General features: G+C 42.9%; 1 protein-coding gene across 2 annotated transcripts; it reads right to left on the reverse strand.

The window, feature by feature from the left end:
* Positions 1-1,030: 1,030 nt before the first annotated feature.
* Positions 1,031-18,873, reverse strand: zc3h12ab (zinc finger CCCH-type containing 12Ab). Of its 2 annotated transcripts, none has more exons than XM_045694837.2 (6): positions 18,218-18,602; positions 16,808-17,393; positions 9,073-9,212; positions 5,432-5,666; positions 5,104-5,204; positions 1,031-4,929 (listed from the first exon to the last, which is right to left on the reverse strand). In XM_045694837.2, exons 2-6 carry the CDS (start codon positions 17,173-17,175, stop codon positions 3,905-3,907), a joined length of 1,869 nt encoding a protein of 622 aa, XP_045550793.1. In that variant the 5' UTR covers positions 17,176-17,393; positions 18,218-18,602; the 3' UTR covers positions 1,031-3,904. The 2 variants fall into 2 exon arrangements, with proteins under 2 accessions (XP_045550793.1, XP_013998125.2); XM_014142650.3 differs by lacking the exon at positions 18,218-18,602 and adding an exon at positions 18,662-18,873 and having other exon boundaries at positions 1,032-4,929.
* Positions 18,874-23,024: the final 4,151 nt, after the last annotated feature.

The raw sequence follows: 23,024 nt of genomic DNA on the forward strand, positions 1-23,024 counted from the left end.
TAACTAAGTGGCTCTGCGAACAAAACATCGATATTTTGGGTCCATGGCCAGGAAACTCCCCAGACCTTAATCCCATTGAGAACTTGTGGTCAATCCTCAAGAGAATCCTCAAGAACGTTCTGCTGCCTGCAACATCCTCCAGCATGACCGGTTTGGCGGTGGGTCAGTCATGGTGTGGGGTGGCATTTCTTTGGGGAGCCGCACAGCCCTCCATGTGCTCGCCAGAGGTAGCCTGACTGCCATTAGGTACCGAGATGAGATCCTCACACTCCTCAGACCCCTTATGCTGGTGCGGTTGGCCCTGGGTTCCTCCTAATGCAAGACAATGCTAGACCTCATGTGGCTGGAGTGTGTCAGCAGTTCCTGCAAGAGGAAGGCATTGATGCTATGGACTGGCCCGCCCGTTCCCCAGACCTGAATCCAATTGAGCACATCTGGGACATCATGTCTCGCTCCATCCACCAACGCCACGTTGCACCACAGACTGTCCAGGAGTTGGCGGATGCTTTAGTCCAGGTCTGGGAGGAGATCCCTCCGGAGACCATCCGCCACCTCATCAGGAGCATGCCCAGGCGTTGTAGGGAGGTCATACAGGCACGTGGAGGCCACACACACTACGGAGCCTCATTTTGACTTGTTTTAATGACATTACATCAAAGTTGGATCAGCCTGTAGTGTGGTTTTCCACTTTAATTTTGAGTGTGACTCCAAATCCAGACCTCCATGGGTTGATAAATTGGATTTCCATTGATTATTTTTGTGTGATTTTGTTGTCAGCACATTCAACTATGTAAAGAAAAAAGTAGTTAATAAGATTATTTCTTTCATTCAGATCTAGGATGTGTTGTTTAAGTGTTCCCTTTATTTTTTTGAGCAGTATATATGTAATTAAAGTGAGGTGTATTGAATGATTGGAGAGAACAGTAGAGTCATTTCACTGTCAGAGATCTACTTCCTTCATTGTTTTTCCAAAAAACCAAAAAACACCCCTGGCGCCCCATTTAGATATTACACAACGGGAAAAACTGGCTCACAATAGGGTCGTTACATATGTTTTCAGTCATTTTTTGACTGAACCTTTAATTTGAACTAAACCATCCATAAATATGTGCCCATGGCAGAAGTGGTCAGAAAGTTTTTTTTTTTTTACCTGACATTTGCCAAAACATTCAGGAGATTTTGAATACCCCACCCTGAGACATCCATATTTTCATCACTGAAAAAAAATAACAGTTGAGTTTGATTAAAAAACACCCCTGGGCTAGTTCCTCGTCAAGAGAAAAAGTGTGTGTGTGTATTGACAAGCGACCTAGTCAATATTTTATTTTTTATTTAACCTTTATTAAACTAGGCAAGTCAGCAACCTTTCGTTTTCTGGCCTCATTTCCTCAAAATTAGTCATGAATTTATTAAACCCCTGCTTCTCTCCACAACAGCAGTTCGGTGAATTTCCTCCTTCTCAAAATAACCATTATATTTTCCCATCAGTAATAATAGCAGTGAATAGCACGTATGAACAGCTCACAGCACAGTGAGTCACAAGAGAAGTATTGCAGTAGAAAGACTTACAACTCCCCCAAAAGATGAAGGCTTATCAGTACCACTACCAAAACTGTGACAAAACAAAATAACTTTCCTACATATTATCCATTGTCAAATCATGTTTCATCTGTAAAGGTTTGTCTAAAACATTATAAACATTTGGGGAGATATACTATCACAGACTAATTAATAACATTTCATTCTGATACTCCACATCAGATTCCATCTGTTTAGGCTGTTTTGTTTCTTTCATCACTTCATGTCTCGGTGTTGCTATTGGGTCACACTGTGCATTATCTAACCCATCTCAGTTCTTGATACGAAAACTGCAATTATTAATTGCCTGTATCCACACCATAACTCCATGCACACTGAAGAATATTTAAAAAACTACCTTGGCAGCTAATTAAGACCTACTACGCATTCAGAAACTATTCAGACCCCACATTATTACTTTACAGCCTTATTCTAAAGTGGATTAAATTCCTGTACAGCTATTTTCAGGTCTCGAGAGATGTTCGATCGGGTTCAAGTCCAGGCTCTGGCTGGGCCACTTAAGGACATTGAGACTTGTCCCGAAGCCACTCCAGCGTGGCTTTGTGTTTAGGGTCGTTGTCCTGTTGGAAGGTGAACCTGCACCTCAGTCTGAGGTCCTGAGCACTATGGGGTAGGTTTTCATCAAGGATCACTCTATACTTTGCTTCATTAATTTCCCCCTGGATCCTGACTAGTCTCCCAGTCTCCCACCACGCTTCACCGTAGGGATGGTGCCAGGTTTCCTCCAGTCGTGAACTTGGCATTCAGGCTAAAGACTTCAATCTTGGTTTCATCAGACCAGAGAATCTTGTTTCTCATGGTCTGAGAGTCTTCAGGTGCCTTTTGGCAAACTCCAAAAGGGCTGTCATGTGCCTTTTACTGAGGAGTGGTTTGCGTCTGGCCACTAACATAAAGGCTTGATTGGTGGAGTGCTACAGAGATGGTTGTCCTTCTGGAAGGTTCTCCCATCTCCACAGAGGAACTCTGTTAGAGTGACCATCGGGTTCTCGGCCACCTCCCTGACCAAGGCCCTTCTCCCCCGATTGTTCAGTTTGACAGGGGCAACCAGCTCTAGGAAGTCTTGGTGGTTCCAAACTACTTCCATTGAAGAATGATGGAGGCCACTGTGTTCTTGGGGACCTTCAATGCTGAAGACATTTTTTGGTACCCTTCCCCAGATCTGTGCCTCGACACAATCTTTTCTCGGAGCTCTATGGACAATTCCTTTGACCTCATGGCTTGGTTTTTTCTCTGACATGCACTGTCAACTGTTGGACCTTACCTAGAGAGGTATGTGCCTTTCCAAATCATGTCCAATCAATTGAATTTACCACAGGTGGACTCCAATCAAGTTGTAGAAACAACAAGGATAATCAATGGAAACAGGATGCACCTGAGCTCAATTGCGAGTCTCATAGCAAAGGGTCTGAATACTGATGTAAATAAGGTATCTGTTTTTTTGTTTCATAAATTTGCATATTTTTCTAAAAACCTGTTTTTGCTCTGTCATTATTGTTTATTGTGTGTAGATTTATGAGGAAAACATTTATTTAATCAATTTTAGAATAAGGCTGTAACGTAACAAAATGTGGAAAAGGGGAAGGGGTCTGAATACTTTCCGAATGCATCGTAGCGGGGCACTAAACAACGATCTGAAATTATAACAATAATACACAAGCCATCTGCTCTCACATTGCTGCACACAGTATGAATACAAAGTAGATAGTGGAAATGGCAAAAAATATTATACTGGTCTATTTCTATTGACTTTAGATCTATTTTGTATGTTTTTGTATTATAGGAGGTATTTTTTTATTAAGAATGCAATTATACTTCTTCTCTGGACATTAATGTTATTCAATGAACTTGACCCATAGAGCATCTACTTCACTACCGTACTAGACAGTTAGCTGTGACCACCATTATGGCACACTGTGCCGATAACTCTTTTTGCCATAATTCATCTTGATACATGTGTCTATATTAGTGCCCTAAGGCCTATGTACATGCATTCTGTAAGAATATTGCTCCTCAAATACATTACTTTTACCCATCGAATACATTCAAGGGTCTAGAAAGATTTATTAAATAGATACAACTTGCATCAACAATCAATTGCCTCCGGTTTTATGTTAGAGGCAATATAAGCGACCTAGTTCCTGAAACACTTGGCAAGAACACATTTGGCAAAGCAAATACAGTAGGAAGATCAATGTTTCCCTAAAGTGGAAACACAGATCTTTACAGTAGCTTGGACAGTTTTTCAAGAGAGACTCTTTCAGCTGAAAAAAACTACAAATCCCTCCATCTCAGAGCAACGAGCCAATCACAGGCCCTGAGAGGATCTCAGGGTGAGGATCTCAGCAGCCAGTCTCTGTGGGTCCATGAGATGGGGGAACATGTCCATGGCCCTGTCCACCAGACGGCCATTAAAGATGGCCAGCAGCTTCTTCCTGACATCCTCCCTCTCCCTGCCGTCCTCCCTCTCCCTGCCCTCCCCATGGGGGCTCGGCTGTGTCCGGGCAGGGGGCCAGTGTCTCTGCTGCTCCACCTGAGCAATGCTATGGAGAGTCTGAGGATAAGTCCCGAACGGGTCCGACCAGAAGGTCTGCTGTGAACGGTGGACCCTGCCCTGCTGTTGGAAGTCACTGGGGTGGCTGTACTGATGCATACTAACTGGATACATTGGTGTTCCATAGTTGGGGTAACAAGGGGGGTAGTAGGTCATCATGTCTGGGTTGTGGGTGCTGGCTGGGCCCATTCTATGGTGTGGGCTGTGGTGTTGTTGGTATCCTGCACTGGGGCCCAGTGAAGGCTGAGGAGCATGGGAGCAGCAGCTACAAGGCAGGTTGCTAGGGAGAGAACAGCGTTGTTGTTTCATACTGGGGGCGGACTGAGACTGGCAGTTCCTGTACCCAGCGTTGCCATAGTGATCACAGTGGTTTCTAGAGGGGTCAGATGCCTGGCTCTCGAAGGAGCCCAGCCCAGAATCTAGCCTCTCTTGAGAGCCACTGGCCAGGGCTGACTCCAGGTCGGTCAGGGAATGTCGGTTGGTGCTGGCCTTAGCTGGGGACCTCCAGCTGGCGCGATGGCCTCCCTTGAGAAGAAGAACATTCTCAGTGGTGAGGCCTTTCTTCAAGGAGCCCTTCCACTGTTCTACGGTCAGTTTCTGAGCCATCTCCTCCTCCAGGGAAAGGCCATAGGCAAGTCCAGGACCTGTGGTGGGGTGTTTCTGTGGTGACAAGGGCAGCTTGGCCTTCTCCCGCAGCTCGTCAGCCAAAGAGCGATTGGATTGGTTGACTCGCTCCGGGTGGTAGAATTTACACTTTATTCCGTAAGTGCATTTCCTTCCTGGATTCATGAAATATAAACAAGAGTTAATTAGTACCGCTGAGTTTAAGCACATACAGTACAGTACATTTATTACAGTATTTGTGTCCATTGGTTAATAATGATTTGGAAATGTTCCCCCCACCCAAATGTAAGGTCAACCACAGGATGACCCAAGTAGAGATGTGATCTTACCGTAAGGACATGGCTGTTTGCGTGGTAACCGAGGAACCTTCCGTACAAAGTTCTCCAGGGTAGGACCATGGCGACCCAGGGGGTCATCAGGGGGCATGAACCTGAGAGAGGGGGAGTAGAGTTTAGATTCATACTACACTGTGGCTAATGTATACTAAACAATAATGCATAATTTGCATATATTAATAGTTATAAACATTCATAAGCATTTATAATGTCTCATTCATGAAAGTTATAGAACTGTAACAACTGCATTATCAGTTAAAACATGAGTTATTAATCCAGTGTGTGCATTTCAGGGTTAATAATAAGCTACCACAAGACTTACTTGTCATTGACAAACGAGTACATGAGCAGCCTCTCCTCGATGAAGCGCTTCCACTCCTGTCTCTCGCCCTGAAGGTCACGGTATGTGTCGTTGGACACGATGACACCGTCTGACTCGTACGCCAGCTTGACGATGAAGCGATCGTCGTAGCAGACCACACGTTTGCCCGCTACACGCCGTGAAGGGGTGAACACCATGATTTTCTTTCTCTCCAGCTCACGCAAAATGTGTTGATCTTTAGAGTAGAGAAAAATATACTGCTCAAAAAAATTAAGGGAACACCTAAACAACACATCCTAGATCTGAATTAAAGAAATAATCTTATTAAATACTTTTTTCTTTACATAGTTGAATGTGCTGACAACAAAATCACACAAAAATAATCAATGGAAATCCAATTTATCAACCCATGGAGGTCTGGATTTGGAGTCACACTCAAAATTAAAGTGGAAAACCACACTACAGGCTGATCCAACTTTGATGTAATGTCCTTAAAACAATTCAAAATGAGGCTCAGTAGTGTGTGTGGCCTCCACGTGCCTGTATGACCTCCCTACAACGCCTGGGCATGCTCCTGATGAGGTGGCGGATGGTCTCCTGAGGGATCTCCTCCCAGACCTGGACTAAAGCATCCGCCAACTCCTGGACAGTCTGTGGTGCAACGTGGCGTTGGTGGATGGCGTGAGACATGATGTCCCAGATGTGCTCAATTGGATTCAGGTCTGGGGAACGGGCGGGCCAGTCCATAGCATCCATGCCTTCCTCTTGCAGGAACTGCTGACACACTCCAGCCACATGAGGTCTAGCATTGTCTTGCATTAGGAGGAACCCAGGGCCAACCGCACCAGCATATGGTCTCACAAGGGGTCTGAGGATCTCATCTCGGTACCTAATGGCAGTCAGGCTACCTCTGGCGAGCACATGGAGGGCTGTGCGGCTCCCCAAAGAAATGCCACCCCACACCATGACTGACCCACCGCCAAACCGGTCATGCTGGAGGATGTTGCAGGCAGCAGAACGTTCTCCACGGCGTCTCCAGACTCTGTCACGTCTGTCACGTGCTCAGTGTAAACCTGCTTTCATCTGTGAAGAGCACAGGGCGCCAGTGGCGAATTTGCCAATCTTGGTGTTCTCTGGCAAATGCCAAACGTCCTGCACGGTGTTGGGCTGTAAGCACAACCCCCACCTGTGGACGTCGGGCCCTCATACCACTCTCATGGAGTCTGTTTCTGACCGTTTGAGCAGACACATGCACATTTGTGGCCTGCTGGAGGTCATTTTGCAGGGCTCTGGCAGTGCTTCTCCTGCTCCTCCTTGCACAAAGGCAGAGGTAGCGGTCCTGCTGCTGGGTTGTTGCCCTCCTACGGCCTCCTCCACATCTCCTGATGTACTGGCCTGTCTCCTGGTAGCGCCTCCATGCTCTGGACACTACGCTGACAGACACAGCAAACCTTCTTGCCACAGCTCGCATTGATGTGCCATCCTGGATGAGCTGCACTACCTGAGCCACTTGTGTGGGTTGTAGACTCCGTCTCATGCTACCACTAGAGTGAAAGCACCGCCAGCATTCAAAAGTGACCAAAACATCAGCCAGGAAGCATAGGAACTGAGAAGTGGTCTGTGGTCCCCACCTGCAGAACCACTTCTTTATTGGGGGTGTCTTGCTAATTGCCTATAATTTCCACCTGTTGTCTATTCCATTTGCACAACAGTATGTGAAATTTATTGTCAATCAGTGTTGCTTCCTAAGTGGACAGTTTGATTTCACAGAAGTGTGATTGACTTGGAGTTACATTGTGTTGTTTAAGTGTTCCCTTTCTTTTTTTGAGCAGTGTATTAACGTTAGATAACCATTAAATTAGTTAATCATCAATTAAGTATTAATTAAGATCAATCATGCATTCACATACTAATTCACTTGTTTCCCCCTGATCTTTATGTAAGATTTTTTTTTCACCAGGCAACAAATTCTTCACAACACTTTACTTTCTCTCATGTTCTCTCTCTCCTGGGGGAAACATGTCATCCTTTGTTGACAAACTTTATTGGAACTCGAGCAACTAAGATGCTCTGATAGTGTGGAGGCTATAGCATGTATGCTCAACGTTGATATGATATTTGGCACACACATATTAAAAGGACAAAGTTTAATTGAGGAGCCTCAGATATTTTACATCTTTCAATTAAACTCAATTGAACACTATCTATATGAATATATATATATATATATATATATATATATATATATATATATATATATATATATATATATATATATATATATATATATATATGTGTTTGCGACATCATAAACATTTGAGCATACACGATATAGCTGGCTTTTGGCATAAATTGGCAATTGATTAAGCATGAGGATAATTGGCTATGGCAATAACAGTTACTGTAAGTCAGCCAAGCCAAGCATCCTGTCATCACAGCAGCAGCTCATCGTGAGAGGACAATGTTTATGTGCTACTGCCGGAAGTAATAACGATGTTGAGAAAAGTTCCTAATTTAATCAGATGAATAAGAGGTGGTTTGGAGATAAAGTTCAGCACGGGTTGCAATTTGGAAACAAAAAAAATACTGTATCTGTGTCAGGTTTTCCCCTCCCGCTCTCTACACTGCTCTCACCAAGAGTAGGGGAGTTGCATCACATTGAACCCTAATCCGTTTTCGTGCCCAAGTTTTTTGCCTCAAGTTCCGTAACTGACAAAGGCCAAGGCCAAATGGCAAATTGTTTCTTGCTCAAACACAAATGTTTTACCTTTCCTGACCAAAGAGACACTCTCTACTCAATCATTGAGATTGTATGCACATTTCCTGCAGTCAATATATCCCATAAGGTATTCAGTAGTAGAAAAAGTACCCAATTGTCATACTTGAGTAAAAGTAAAAGATACCTTAATAGAAAATAACTCTAGTAAAAGTCAACCAGTAAAAAAACTACTCGGGTAAAAGTCTAAAAGTATTTGGTTTTAAATATACTTAAGTATCAAATGTAAATGTAATTGCTAAAATATACTTATCGATTCAAAGTAAAAATTATTTCACATTCCTTATATTAAGCAAACCAAAATGGCATGATTTCCTTTCTTTTTTTTCTTCAGATAGCCAGGGGCACACTCCAACATCATTTACAAACAAAGCATGTGTGTTTAGTGAGTCCGCCAGATTAGAAGCAGTAGTGATGACCAGGATCTTGATAACTGTGTGAATTGGACCATTTTCCTGTCCTGCTAAGCATCCAAAATGTAACAAATACTTTTGTGGGTCAGGGAAAATGTACAGAGTAAAAAGTACATTATTTTCTTTAAGAATGTAGTGGAGTAAAATTAAGTTGTCAAAAATATAAATTCTTAAGCACAGATACCCCAAAAACTCCTTAAGTAGTACTTAGTGTTTTTACTTTACAGTACTTTACACCACTGAAGGTATTATATAATTTTCTCTATGTGCCATCTCTGATTAAAAAAAGCACAAACTCAAAATTCCATTGAGTGCCTAAAACAAAATGTCCACCCACTATATGTATTTAGGAGGAAATCTACTGGATTACATAGGCTACAATGAGGGCTGTTGTGTGATACAGAAAAGGAAGTAGACATTGGGCCCTGTGTGGTGTATTCCCGACATTCTACCTGTGATGGAGACATCTGGTCTGGGCTGCTCCTTCCTCCATGAGGGAACAAACACAGTGATATCAGTATGACCCCTGTCCAGGAAGAAGTTCACAGCCAGCTGGATTCCCAGGCAGGAAAACACTTCCTTGTTTCCGTGGCTACAACAGAGGGGCAATAAAAATAAACTGTTGAGCAAGCAAACAAATCATGTTCGCAATGACTTATTTGTGTGGTCAGGGTAAGTGGCACCCTATAACCTACATAGTGCCTATGACTCTGGTCAATATAAGTGCACTATATAGGGAATAGGGTGTGATTTGTAATAGGGTGTGATGTGACGCAGACTGTACCTCTAGTGCTATATCAATAAACAGCATTGCTTGAGAGTGGGTCCGCAATGACTATAACAGTACTTTTTCAGGTGAAAACACTTAGCTACAAACAATTACAGCATTTGCATTGCAAATGAATAATTTGTGTACACACAAATAAAATGTGCACTTGTCTCACGGTAGACTACCCACCAACTAGGTACACCACCACAACAACAATCTGGATAGTAGGTCCTAAACCAAATATCTAGTGGTAAAATGGATTTGACTGGTAATGTGTAATTTTTAGGCTTTAAAGATAGACTCAGCAAAATTACGTTGCCACGAGCAGCACCACAGATATTGAGATTAGCGAGATGTAATAGGCTGACCACACCTCTCGTGTCGCATGCGATAGATTCCTAAATGTATTTTGCAACGCTATGTTATTCAATTATTGCACCCACACTTCTCACGAGTGTCTGCGTTGCCAAGGGCTAAAATAGAAGTCATTCCTATTTCTGACGCAGATCGCGCTGCAAGTCCTGCCTCTCCCATCTCCTCATTGGTTTATAGAAGCAGGTACCCACGTGCCATCTCCTCATTGGTTATACCCACGTGGGTGATTGAAAGACGAACTGTGTTGCCGGTTGTCGTGGTAATACTATGAAAGTTTAAATGCCAATCACCATATACGTTCAAAGATGAAAAAGCCTGGAAGGAGGAGAGATGACTAAAAACGATTTGGTTGACCATTTTATGTGTGGATTAATTGTCAGAGTAGAGGACCTTGTGCATTTTCACGTAAAATAACAACCTAATGTTTATATCCCAGGACAAATTAGCTAGCAACAGCAAGCTAGCTAAATAGGAGAAATTAGCTAGCAAGTGCAAGCTAGCTAGCTAAATTGCCATAACTGTTTAATGCTTTTTGACCTGTCCCCAAATGAACGTAATTGGTTCAGTTTGTTTTGATATTTTAACCTACGTGTCGTGATCGCGTTTGGTGTAGGGGGACAAAATAAATGTATGCACGATGGCGAACGCGCACAGCCGGTTTGGGTTCCGTGTAAGACTTCGCTCTCACACAGTATCAGCACATGTGCACAGATTCGCTTCATGCTGTTACAGCATGGTAGCACAGAGTTTCCAAACCCAGAGGCGCAACTTCATGAGACTTCCAGATACGCTTGCGAAGGAAACCAAGCAGACCAGGCCATGGTTTTGGAAGTCAATAAGTAAAACAATTCTTAGTTAACTTTCTTGAAATATAAAAAGGCACAACCTAGATTCGAGCCAATGTCTTAAGTATTTGAACATGTTATTACTCCAACCTCGTGAAATTGACAAACTAACACATTAAGTGCCTTTAATTTGATGACCTGCATATGTGCAGCTGAACTTAGCTAGCCAACGTCACCATGACATTGCCTATAAGCATGATCTATGATTTCTATTGGCGAAGCAGTTTATGCCTATGTTCAAACTGTACTGTCTTTGGTGGTAGTCAAGGGACCAAAACAGCAGAGAAGTTGAGTCTCGCTCTTCAATGCTCTTAGTTGTTGTGGAATTGTCCCACTATTAGGGCCCTATAAAATCCGTGATGCAGAGAACATGGACGGAATCACGGAATCCAGACATTAACACAGAATTCAACAATATTCAAAAATCTATTGAACTTAGTACGGAAAATGAGGTAATTTGCTGAAGTTTATCATAAGACAGGAACAGAATGCATCAGTGATTCGTATTTCCTAACTTTCTGAAGAGGCAATGAGAATTCCCGCTGATGATGCTAATGAAAAGTAGATGGAAAGGCTTTCCCAAAAACCTTCTCAATTAAATGTTAACTACAAAGTTGCCTATGCTTGCTTACCTAGCAGAATGATCATGACTATTTGTATCAATCCATTGGGTATTTACTTGGCAAACCGTACCATATGTGCGCACATAAACACAGCTAAACAACAGCGTCTTGCTAGGTGAGCACTGGAATTAAAGGGTAACTATACCCAAAAATAAAAATTACATTTATTTTACATTTTTTACCAGACTTCAAAAGTGGTCTCCTGATGTGGTAGAAGAATTGTGAACTTAGAAAAATAACTAAATTGGAGTTTCTATTAATAAAGTGTAATCTTGAGAGCAAAAACCTGAAAACGCAGGGGAAAATTTAAACCTGGAAAATTACAGAATCAGACCCCAAAAATATTTTATGGGGCCCTACACTATGCCGTTTACTTTCTGCATCTACGTCATATCGCTGAGTCTACCTTTAACAAAAACGTGTTATGGTAAAGATTGACTGTTGCACTGGTAAATGTATACAGTGCATTCTGAAAGTATTTCTTATTCTAAAATGGATTAAAAATTGTACAAAAAAAGTATTTAGGTCCTTTACTGAGTACTTTGTCGAAGCACCTTTGGGAAACGGAAAGGGTATACCTAGTCAGTTGTACAACTGAATGCATTCAACTGAAATGTGTCTTCCGCCTTTGACAGCATTTACATTTTACATTTACGTCATTTAGCAGACGCTCTTATCCAGAGCGACTTACAAATTGGTGCATTCACCTTATGATATCCAGTGGAACAACCACTTTACAATAGTACATCTATATCTTTTTTGGGGGGGGGGGTTAGAAGGATTACTATATCCTATCCCAGGTATTCCTTAAAGAGGTGGGGTTTCAGGTGTCTACAGCAATTAAAGTGTTTTTATGTATGACGCTACAAGCTTGGCACACCAAAATTTGGTGAGTTTCTCCCATTGTTCTCTGCAGATCCTTTCAAGCTCTGTCAGGTTGAATGGGGAGCGTCGTAGCACAGCTATTTTCAGGTCTCTCCAGAGATGTTCGATCGGGTTCAAGTCCAGGCTCTGGCTGGGCCACTTAAGGACATTGAGACTTGTCCCGAAGCCACTCCTGCGTCGTCTTGGCTGTGTGCTTAGGGTTGTTGTCCTGGAGCAGGTTTTCATCAAGGATCTCTCTTTACTTTGCTCCGTTCATCTTTCCCTAGATCCTGACTAGCCTGACTGGCTTCCGTCTGACCACTCTACTATGCAGGGCTTAATTGGTGGAGTGCTGCAGAGATGGTTGTACTTCTGGAAGGTCCTCCCATCTTCACAGAGGAACTCTGGAGGTCTGTCAGAGTGACCATCGGGTTCTTGCACACCTCCCTGACCAAGGCCCTTCTCACCAATTGCCCAGTTTGGCAGTGCGGCCGGCTCTAGGAAGAGTCTTGGTGGTTCCAAACTTCTTATATTTTAAGAATGATGGAGGCCACTGTTCTTGGGGACCTTCAATGCTACAGACATTTTTTTGGTAACCTTCCCCAGATCTGTGCCTCAACACAATCCTGTCTCGGAGCTTGGTTTTTGCTCTAGCATGTAATGTCAACTGTGGGACTTTATATAGACAGGTGTGTGCCTTTCCAAATATATTGAATTTACCACAGGTGGACTCCAATCAAGTTGTAGAAACAGCTCAAGGATGATCAGTGGAAATTGGATGCACCTAAGCTCCATTTCTCATAGCATAGGGTCTTAACTTCTATGGGCTACATGGGACGCTAGCCACCTGCGGGACACAGCCAGTGAAATATCAGGACGGAAAATTCAAAAACAACAAAATGTCATAATTCAACTTTCTCAAACATACACTTCTCCTTGATGTAACCACATTGTCCGATTTCAAAAAGGCTTTACAGCAAAAGCAAAACATTAGATTATGTTAGGAGAGTACATAGACAAAAATAATCACAGCCATTTTCCAAGCAAGGACATGTGTCAATAAAACCCAAAACACAGCTAAATGAAGCACTAACCTTTGACGATCTTCATCAGATGACACTCCTAGGACATCATGTTACACAATACATGTATGTTTTGTTCGATAAAGTTCATATTTATATCCAAAAACAGCATTTTACATTGGCGCGTGATGTTCAGAAAATGTATTCCCACCAAAACGTCCGGTGAATGTGCACATCAATTTACAAAAATACTCATCATAAACATTGATAAAATATATAACAATTGTTTAAAGAATTATAGATAGACTACTCCTGGATGCAACCACTGTGTCAGATTTTAAAATAGCTTTACGGAGAAAGCACATTTTTCAATATTCTGAGTACATAGCTCAGCCATCACGGCGAGCTATACAGACACCCGCCAAGTTCAGGGCAACCTAAACTCAGAATTAGTATTAGAAATATTGTCTTACCTTTGCTGATCTTCGTCAGAATGCACTCCCAGGACTGCTACTTCCACAACAAATGTTGTTTTTGTTCGAAATAATCTATATTTATTTACAAATACCTCCGTTTTGTTCGTGCGTACAGATCACTTATCCAAAGGCATAACGCGCGAGCATGGAACCAGAGACGAAAAGTCAAAATGTTCCATTACCGTACTTAGAAGCATGTCAAACGCTGTTTAAAATCAATCTTTATGGTATTTTTTACGTAAAATTGCGATAATATTCCAACCGGACAATAGCATATTCATTCAAGAAGAAAAAGAAGGAACGGCGCCCTCGTGTGACGGCGCATATCCAATCCCTTTGTTGCCAGGCAGTCCACTCAGAAACTGAGCTCCTATTATCTTCCCAGTGACAGGAGAATGCTCAAACCACTTTCTGAAGGCTGTTGACAGCCAATGGAAGCCTTAGGAAGTGCAACGTCACCCCACAGACACTGTAGTTTCGATAGAGAATCAAAAGAAGAACTACAATTCTCAGACTTTCCACTTCCTGCTTGGATTTTTCTCAGGTTTTTGCCTGCCATATGAGTTCTGTTATACTCACAGACACCATTCAAACAGTTAGAGAAACTACAGAGTGTTTTCTATCAAAATCTACTAATAATATGCATATTCTAGTTTCTGGGCCAGAGTAGTAACCTGTTTAAATTGGGTACGTTTTTCATCCGGCCGTGAAAATACTGCCCCCTAGCCCAGACAGGTTAACACGTATGTAAATAAGGCATTTCATTATTTTTTTATACATTTGCAAACATTTCTAAAAACCTGTTATTGTTTTGTCATCATGGGGTATTGTGTGTAGATTGATGAGGAAAACAATTTATGTCATCCATTTTAGAATAAGGCTGTAACATAACAAAATGTGGAAAAAGTCAAGGGGTCTGAATACTTTCCGACCGCACTGTACATGTATTATCCACATCAAAGGACAGGCAGTAAATACAATGCAATTCGGCCTGTTCCTGTTAGACTGATCTGATTTGCATGCTCAGATTTGCATACCTGAGCAATAAGGGAGAGATGTGCCTGTACGGGTGTGAGTGTGTATCAAAGTGGGAAGGAGGCCAAAGAAGACCGAGGAGCTGTGGATGGGGGAGTGAGAGAAAAGGTTGAGGCTTCCTCCAGACTAACTCCAGCCACGCAAGTCATAGACTGTTCTCTCTGCTACCGCACGGCAAGCAGTACCGGAGTGCCAAGTCTGGGACCAAAAGGTTCCTGAACAGCTTTTACCCCCAAGCCATAAGACTGCTGAACAGTTAATCAAATGGCTACCATGACTACTTGCTTTGACCCCCTTTTTATTTGCACTGAGTCTCTTGCACCGGCTCTATTCACACTCACTGGACTCTACCCACACACACATACTACAGTAACACACCAACACACACGCAAACTACCTGCCCTCCAAGACACCTACAGCACCCAATGTCACAGGAGGGCCAAAAAGATCAAGGACAACAACCACCCGAGCCACTACGTGTTCACCCCGCTATCATCCAGAAGGCGAGGTCAGTACGGATGCATCAAAGCTGGGACTGAGAGACTGAAAAACAGCTTCTATTTCAAGGCCATCAGACTGTGAAACAGCCATCACTAGCACTGAGAGGCTTCTGCCTACATACAGACTTGTAACCATTGACCACTTTAATAATGTTTACATATCTTGCATTACTCATCTCATATGTATATATTGTATACTATCTATTGCATCTTAGCCTACGCCGCTCTGACATTGTTCATCCATATATTTATATATTCTTATTCCATTCCTTACTTAGATTTGTGTGTATTAGGTATTTGTTGTGGAATTGTTAGATATTACTTGTTAGATATTGCTGCATTGTTGGAACTAGAAGCACAAGCATTTCGCTACACTCGCAATAACATCTGTTAACCATGTGTGTTTGACCAATACAATTTTATTTGATTTTGACTCACACACACACACACACACACACACACACACACACACACACACACACACACACACACACACACACACACACACACACACACGCTGCTACTCTATTATTTATCCTGTTCGCCTATTCACTTTTACCCCTACCTATATGTACATATAACGTCATACCCCTGCACATTGACTAGGTACCGGTACTCTGTGTATATAGTCTCGTTACTGTTATTTTATTGTGTTACCATTTTATTTTTTGGAAAATGTTCTTACATTTTTAACTCTGCATTGTTTTGAAAAGGGCTCGTAAGGAACCATTTCCCGGTAAAGTCTGTTGTATCAGTGCATATGACAAATACAATTTTATTTAATTTGACTGTCACCTGATAGTGACTGAATATTGAGGGCTGAACCACCATCCTGACTTCTAGCTAGATCGTAATTATTAGGTTAGGGCAGGAGTTTAGCGTAATAAGGAAATGATCTGTTCTTGAGGACAGGAGGGGGAATTCTGCCGGTACAGTACAAACCACAAGTTCCTTCCTTGAAACAGTTACTGGAGAGATTAGATTAAGGCTGGTCGAAGCCTGTATCTACGTGTTTTCCATGAACATTATCCGTTAAGAGTGATTGTCTACATTATGTCCACCCCTCCATTTTCTGCAATTAGAGCACAGATCTGAGAGCACGACTGATTTGTTTGTAATGTTCACAACTGAAGAGCACTTTAATGCTGACTCAAAGACTTATTAGTAGTGGAGGTGGGGATATGACGAGTCCTGATGAGTGGCCAGTAATGTACATAACATGCAGATGTCACAGACCCCTGATACCTTCCTCAATGCAAACCAATTAGGTATCCTCAGGACCCTATCAAAACACAGCTGAATAATACATTCTGCTATAACTATCACCAGCAAACAGCAATTCAAGACACAGGTAGTTTCCCGGAGACAGATTAAGCCTTGTCCAAGACTAAAAAGCACTTTCTTTGAAGAATCTCCATTGAGCATGCTTTTTACATTTAAGTAGACACTCTTACTCAGAGCGATTTACAGGAGCAATTAGGGTTAAGTGCCTTGCTCAAGGGCACTTCGGACGATTTTTCATCTAGTCAGCTCGGGGATTCGAACCAGAAACCTTTTGGTTACTGGCCCAACATTCTCAATCGCTACGCTACCTGCAGTCCCTTTTAATCTAGGACTAGGTTTAATCTGTGTCCGGGAAACCAGCCCTCAGACCCACAGCATGTAATTCTCTACTCACCTCATAGCCATATTACTCCCATCGATCACTATGGGTTTCAGGTCATCTCCCTCCTCACTGGCTGCCTCCTCCCAAATTGATGGAGGGGTGAGGGGCAGGCTACTAAGGGTCTCCCCACTGGCAATCAGGACAGACATGGTAGTTGGGGCTCCCTCCTTCTCCATTCCTTCTGGGCTGGCTCCAGTCTGCACCAGCTCCCCCAGAATTCTGTTAGTGTCTGTGTTCAGGCCAAACTTCTGCAGCACGGTCTGGACCTGCGCTGGGGAGTAGCCCAGTTTACGGTAGAAGTCCAGCTGAGCCTCTCCAGGGTTTGTGGCGGTCTTGCCGCTCTCCTCTGGGGCAGAGCATTGGGTGCCACTCGGGTGCATTCTCTCACAGATGGGATAGGGTGGATGATGATTGTGGAAGGCAGGCAGAGCGGAGAGCCATCCGTCTGTGTCGTGGGGCTCTGTGGCGCTCAGACGGGCTGTGTAAGAGAACTCATTCCATGGGAAGACCTCTGCGACTGGGCACAGCTATGGGATGGGACTGACTTATATGTTCATCTCTCCCCCTCTCCCTTTCGGGCAGTGCTCATATGTCACACCTGTTTAAAAAAAACATAGTTTTGGTTGTGTGAAGTGGTATAAAAAAATGGTTTCCCCAATCATATCAATACCATTAGGTTTAAAACCACTACAATCTGATGACAGATCACATCTCACTTTAGTATTGAAATTGACATCTGTATTAGTTCTCACCACAAATATCATGAATAATCAGTTCATTTTACAGTTGTCACAAAATACTAATAATTAGTGGTCATGGTTTAACAGCATCCCAGCTCATGTCTGTCAGTATCATATAATGAAGCCTAAAGAAAATGTGCATACATTATCTATTGTATTCCTTCATACACTGTACATTTACAGTAGCCTTACTTTGGTCAGAAAATACACGTCTGTTATTGATATAGTTCTACTGTATTATACTTCGACTGGGCTACACTCCTATTCAATGGATAACGGCGATTATTGATTAAGTCGGACTAGTGTGTCTTGGTTAATTTTATCATTGCCTATAATGTCTATTGTCAACCACTCCAGTATTTTCAGGAAATCTCCGGTGTTCATTCCCAGAGACGTGTCAGAGACATGTAAAATGTATCCTACTAACCTGAGTTTGCCTTCTTTGATTTGTTCTACAAGTTAGTTTCGGAAAATCTAAAAGTCTGACTTCATGAGATTTTGGAACCGTTATCTAGCCCAATGTTGGACTGATATATTACTCCTTAGTCCAAAAACCGTACATATTCTGTTTAAAGGGCGAACTGGCGCTGAAACAGCCAAATACTCCATCTAAAAGATGGATCCCTCTATTTTCAAATCAAATCTAAATAAATGTAAAAAAAAATACCAAATCCACACTTACTGTACACTGTGTTAACCGATTTTAGCACAATTGTAGCGGATGCTATTTTTCCAGTGACAACACGTCTGTGGCATCTGTCTTTCGTTTACACACAAGTGTTTGGAGTTACAGATATCAAATTAACGTTAGCACAGGTAGGCGAGTCCACTCACTGTCTTCCGTGGACAAGCGCTGTAATATGGCAGTGTCGGAACCCTAACCCTACAATAGGTGTCTATCAATTTAACGTTTTGTTTTTTGTAAATTATCTCTCGCCGATATGAAAGATAAGGTCCTTATGCTTTCAAAACCGTACCGCAAGCGATGCGTCTTTATGTTCCGACAGAGCGTCGCGCTTCTTAACAAAAGTCCCCCATACAGAAGACGCCTTTGGCCAATGATCAAGGGCAACATGTTCCCAAATAAGAAACGAAGTAAACCCGTTAACGTAGTTAGCCTACTTACCAGTCATTTATAGTCCAACAGTTTCGGCCATTCATTTTATATGTTCATGTTGTTATACATGTGAAATATCTTGCTCTCTGTGAGCAGTTTCACGGTGGACAGTAGGCTACAACAGCATATTGGAGGCGATGACGTCAGTCATACGCTTCAAACTCTGGACAAGGAAATAGTGTTTTGTTTCGCTATACTTTTTTTTACACCTTTATTTAACTCGGCAAGTCAGTTAAGAACAAATTCTTATTTTCAATGACGGCCTATCGTGGAACAACTTCCTTGTTCAGCGCCAGAACGACAGATTTGTAACTTGTCAGCTCGGGGATTCGATCCAGCAACTTTTCGGCCCAACGCTCTAACCACTAGGCTACCTGCCGCCTCTGTTTGATGTAGCAATGCAAGCTGTTGATCATTTTGTATTATGAATAAACTAATATTTTTTTTAAACAAGGAAATAGAGGGTTTTCCGTCTTATGCTATTTTGGTAAGGAAAGGAAACAGGCCAACGGCAGTTGATCATTTATTGTCTGACTAAACACTTGATTCAAAGCCTTTTACAAATATTGTTATCAACTGATCGATGGTATGATGGAAAATGTATTTAGGCCAGAGACTTATTGGCTATTATTGCTACTGCCTATCCTATTTTTGTAGGCTAGGCTACCATAAGACATTCTGATTTATGCTTGTTTTATTATAGGTTCACATCTTCCCTCTCTACCTGTATTTACCTCTTGGTAAAGGAACAGAGTCAACATGGGGTATTGAGCCAGTAGTGTCATCAGTTTTAAGATTGCCTAACTTTGATTACCATTGATGGGTAATTACGTTTTTGACTAACATCATATAGTTAATCAAGCATTATCTTATATCTGAAGTGATCATTGGATGATACAATGAAGTAGGTTTTCTTATTTCTGTAATGTATCGAATATGGATGGATCTTCCTTTCTAAGAAGTGTTGTTGTTGATGTAAAGGAAAGGTGAAATAAAAAAATAAAACATTTGTTCGTTTTTCCCTTTACACTGTAAACACTTATAGGGCACTGTCTATTTTCTACTGTCTATAGCCTACTGTACGGCTCACAATAAATACAGGAAATATACGTTTGAGATTCCATTGACAACACTGGTAAATAACTGCTCTACATTTTCCTTCACCATAAAAGGAAGATAAAGGCCAACTGTATACGCTTAGAACAGAGAGAAACAGACAGAAATCAGCTGTGTGGTCTGATGACCTGTGACTGAACAATACACCCTTTTTCTGCACTTGTAGTTTTCCTAAAGCTCTTACCTGATTTTGGCATTTAGGCATGTTCCTGAGCTGTTTTTCATACTCAAGAGAAACTCAGAAAGCCCTTTGTCATTATTTGCATACAGTTTAGTCTGAGGAGTAGGATAAGGAGAGGCATGGTTGCATTGATGCTTGGGCTATTTTCTTATGGGTCATACTTATGCATTAAAATGAATCATGTTTGTCTGCTTGCTTGCAATATGTAATTAGTTTTGCCTTACCTTTCGATATAAATATTTTAGAATCTGTGTCGTATAACTTTTATAAATTCTTTCCTGTTTACATTTACGTCATTTAGCAGACACTCTTATCCAGAGCGACTTACAAATTGGTGCATTCACCTTATGATATCCAGTGGAACAACCACTTTACAATAGTACATCTATATCTTTTTGGGGGGGGGGGGGGGGGGAGGGTGGGGGGGGTTAGAAGGATTACTTTATCCTATCCCAGGTATTCCTTAAAGAGGTGGGGTTCCAGGTGTCTCCGGAAGGTGGTGATTGAGTCTGCTGTCCTGGCGTCGTGAGGGAGATTGTTCCACCATTGGGGGGCCAGAGCAGCGAACAGTTTTGACTGGGCTGAGCGGGAACTGTGCTTCCGCAGAGGTAGGGAGGCGAGCAGGCCAGAGGTGGATGAACGCAGTGCCCTTCTTTGGGTGTAGGGACTGATCAGAGCCTGAAGGTACGGAGGTGCCATTCCCCTCACAGCTCTGTAGGCAAGCACCATGGTCTTGTAGCAGATGCGAGCTTCAACTGGAAGCCAGTGGAGTGTGCGGAGGAGCGGGGTGACGTGAGATTACTTGGGAAGGTTGAACACCAGACGGGCTGCGGTGTTCTGGATGAGTTGTAGGGGTTTAATGGCACAGGCAGGGAGCCCCGCCAACAGCGAGTTGCAGTAATCCAGACGGGAAATGACAAGTTATATCCTGCCTGTTTGGCCCTGCCCGGGGGTATCATCGGATGGGGCCACAGTGTCTTCTGATCCCTCCTGTCTCAGCCTCCAGTATTTATGCTGCAGTAGTTTATGTGTCGGGGGGCTAGGGTCAGTCTGTTACATCTGGAGTATTTCTCTTGTCTTATCCGGTGTCCTGTGTGAATTTAAATATGCTCTCTCTAATTCTCTCTTTCTCTCGGAGGACCTGAGCCCTAGGACCATGCCTCAGGACTACCTGGCATGATGACTCCTTGCTGTCCCCAGTCCACCTGGCCGTGCTGCTGCTCCAGTTTCAACTGTTCTGCCTGCGGCTATGGAACCCTGACCTGTTCACCGGACGTGCTTGTTGCACCCTCGACAACTACTATGATTATTATTACTTGACCATGCTGGTCATTTATGAACATTTTAACATCTTGACCATGTTCTGTTATAATATCCACCCGGCACAGCCAGAAGAGGACTGGCCACCCCTCATAGCCTGGTTCCTCTCTAGGTTTCTTCCTAGGTTTTTGGCCTTTCTAGGGAGTTTTTCCTAGGGAGTTTTTCCTAGCCACCGTGCTTCTTTCACATGCGTTGCTTGCTGTTTGGGGTTTTAGGCTGGGTTTTTGTACAGCACTTTGAGATATCAGCTGATGTACGAAGGGCTATATAAATAAATGTGATTTGATTTGAATTGAAGTGCCTGGATTAGGACCTGCGCCGCTTCCTGTGTGAGGCAGGGTCGTACTCTGCGAATGTTGTAGAATCCTGTTTCATCACAGCAAGGGAATATAAACCCAAAATCTTTGGATAGACTAATTTAGACAGGGATGATCTGATCACCTTGAACTTAAGACTATATTTAAAGTAGTATCTCCAGTAGTACTATTACATTTAAACCTAGAGGACTCACTGACTGGGTTTAGTTCGGGTGGGCACTCCAGTCCTCGGGGGCCTGATTGGTGTCACAGTTTTGCCCCAGCCCCAGCTAACACACTTAACTCCAATAATCAACGAATCATGATCTTCAGTTTAGAATACAATTAGTTGAATCAGCTGTGTTTGCTAGGGATGGAGAAAAAGTGTGACAACTATCAGGCCCCGAGGACTGGAGTTGCCCACCCCTGCCCGGGCCGGGCGTGGACGGAACTAAACCCACAGTCAGTGACTCCTCTGAGGGGCTAAACCCCCTTATGGAGCTGGGCCCGTGTGTAGTGGATAGCAGAAAAGAGGAAAACCTCTCAGTGTTATTGATGTTTGACAAAGAATAATCTCCCTTCATGTGTGAAGCTGGGATATGTGAGATATATGGTGGGAGCTTTCACATCCAAGCCATTGTTTTTCTGGAATTGCAAAAGGTATAGCCATGTATCAAATGTGTGCTGAAGCAATGTTGAAGAATCTGAAGATGTACAGTGCTGCAATTGTGCTGGAAATCAAGTTCTCAATTCCCTGGAGTGCCCGGTTAGGGTAAAGGAGTATGAAGTGGCAAGGGTCTGGGCAGCAGGTCTCCTACACGGAGGCACACAAAATAGTTGAAAGAGCGAGTGGAGCTGAAGATATGGCGGTGGATACCCCGCAGCCTGTGGAAATTCAGTGTCGTTCCAACAGTTGAGGGAAACTGATATGCTGAATGGGAAGAAGGTGGATTTTGTGGCGTTTATTGCACATGTGATTAATTGTACTGCCCAAACTAACAAGAATGAAAAGAAACTGGCCATAATTGTAACAATATGAGTAGTGTTCTGCTGGTTCAGGCTCTGGTTCAGGCTCTGCAGGTTCAAGCTCTGCTGGTTCAGATTTTGCTTAAGGCTCTGATTCAGGCTCTACTGGTGATATAGGCTCCCCAGGCTCTGCTGGTTCAGGATCCTCAGGCTCTACTGGTTGTTCAGATGAGCTGCTCTGTGGTAGTCTATTGTCTATCAATGATGTTCTGGACTGGGGAAGTTTATACTGATTACCCCCAAGCAGTCGGAAAGTTCACTATGAGCTTATTGAGCTGATCATTAACAACTCTGGCCACAGCTTCAGGGCCTTTTAAAATGCGTGTGGTGGAGGTGTCAGTCAGTAAAATTGCATGAGTACTTGTGATCTTTGATTCTGGCTCTGGTTCAGGCTCTGCTCGTTCAGGTTTTGATTCGGGCTCTGGTGGTACAG

Source organism: Salmo salar, chromosome 14 (assembly GCF_965601325.2).
Source record: "Salmo salar chromosome 14, fSalSal1, whole genome shotgun sequence".
NCBI lineage: Eukaryota > Metazoa > Chordata > Actinopteri > Salmoniformes > Salmonidae > Salmo > Salmo salar.

Excerpts from the sequence above, each read along its gene's own strand:
- zc3h12ab (XM_045694837.2), bottom strand. The coding sequence starts at position 17,175 with ATGCACCCGAGTGGCACCCAATGCTCTGCCCCAGAGGAGAGCGGCAAG. Across the intron at positions 5,205-5,431 it reads TACTCGTTTGTCAATGACAA|GTTCATGCCCCCTGATGACC; the intron begins GTAAGTCTTGTG and ends CCCCTCTCTCAG. Across the intron at positions 4,930-5,103 it reads CAAACAGCCATGTCCTTACG|GAAGGAAATGCACTTACGGA; the intron begins GTAAGATCACAT and ends TCATGAATCCAG.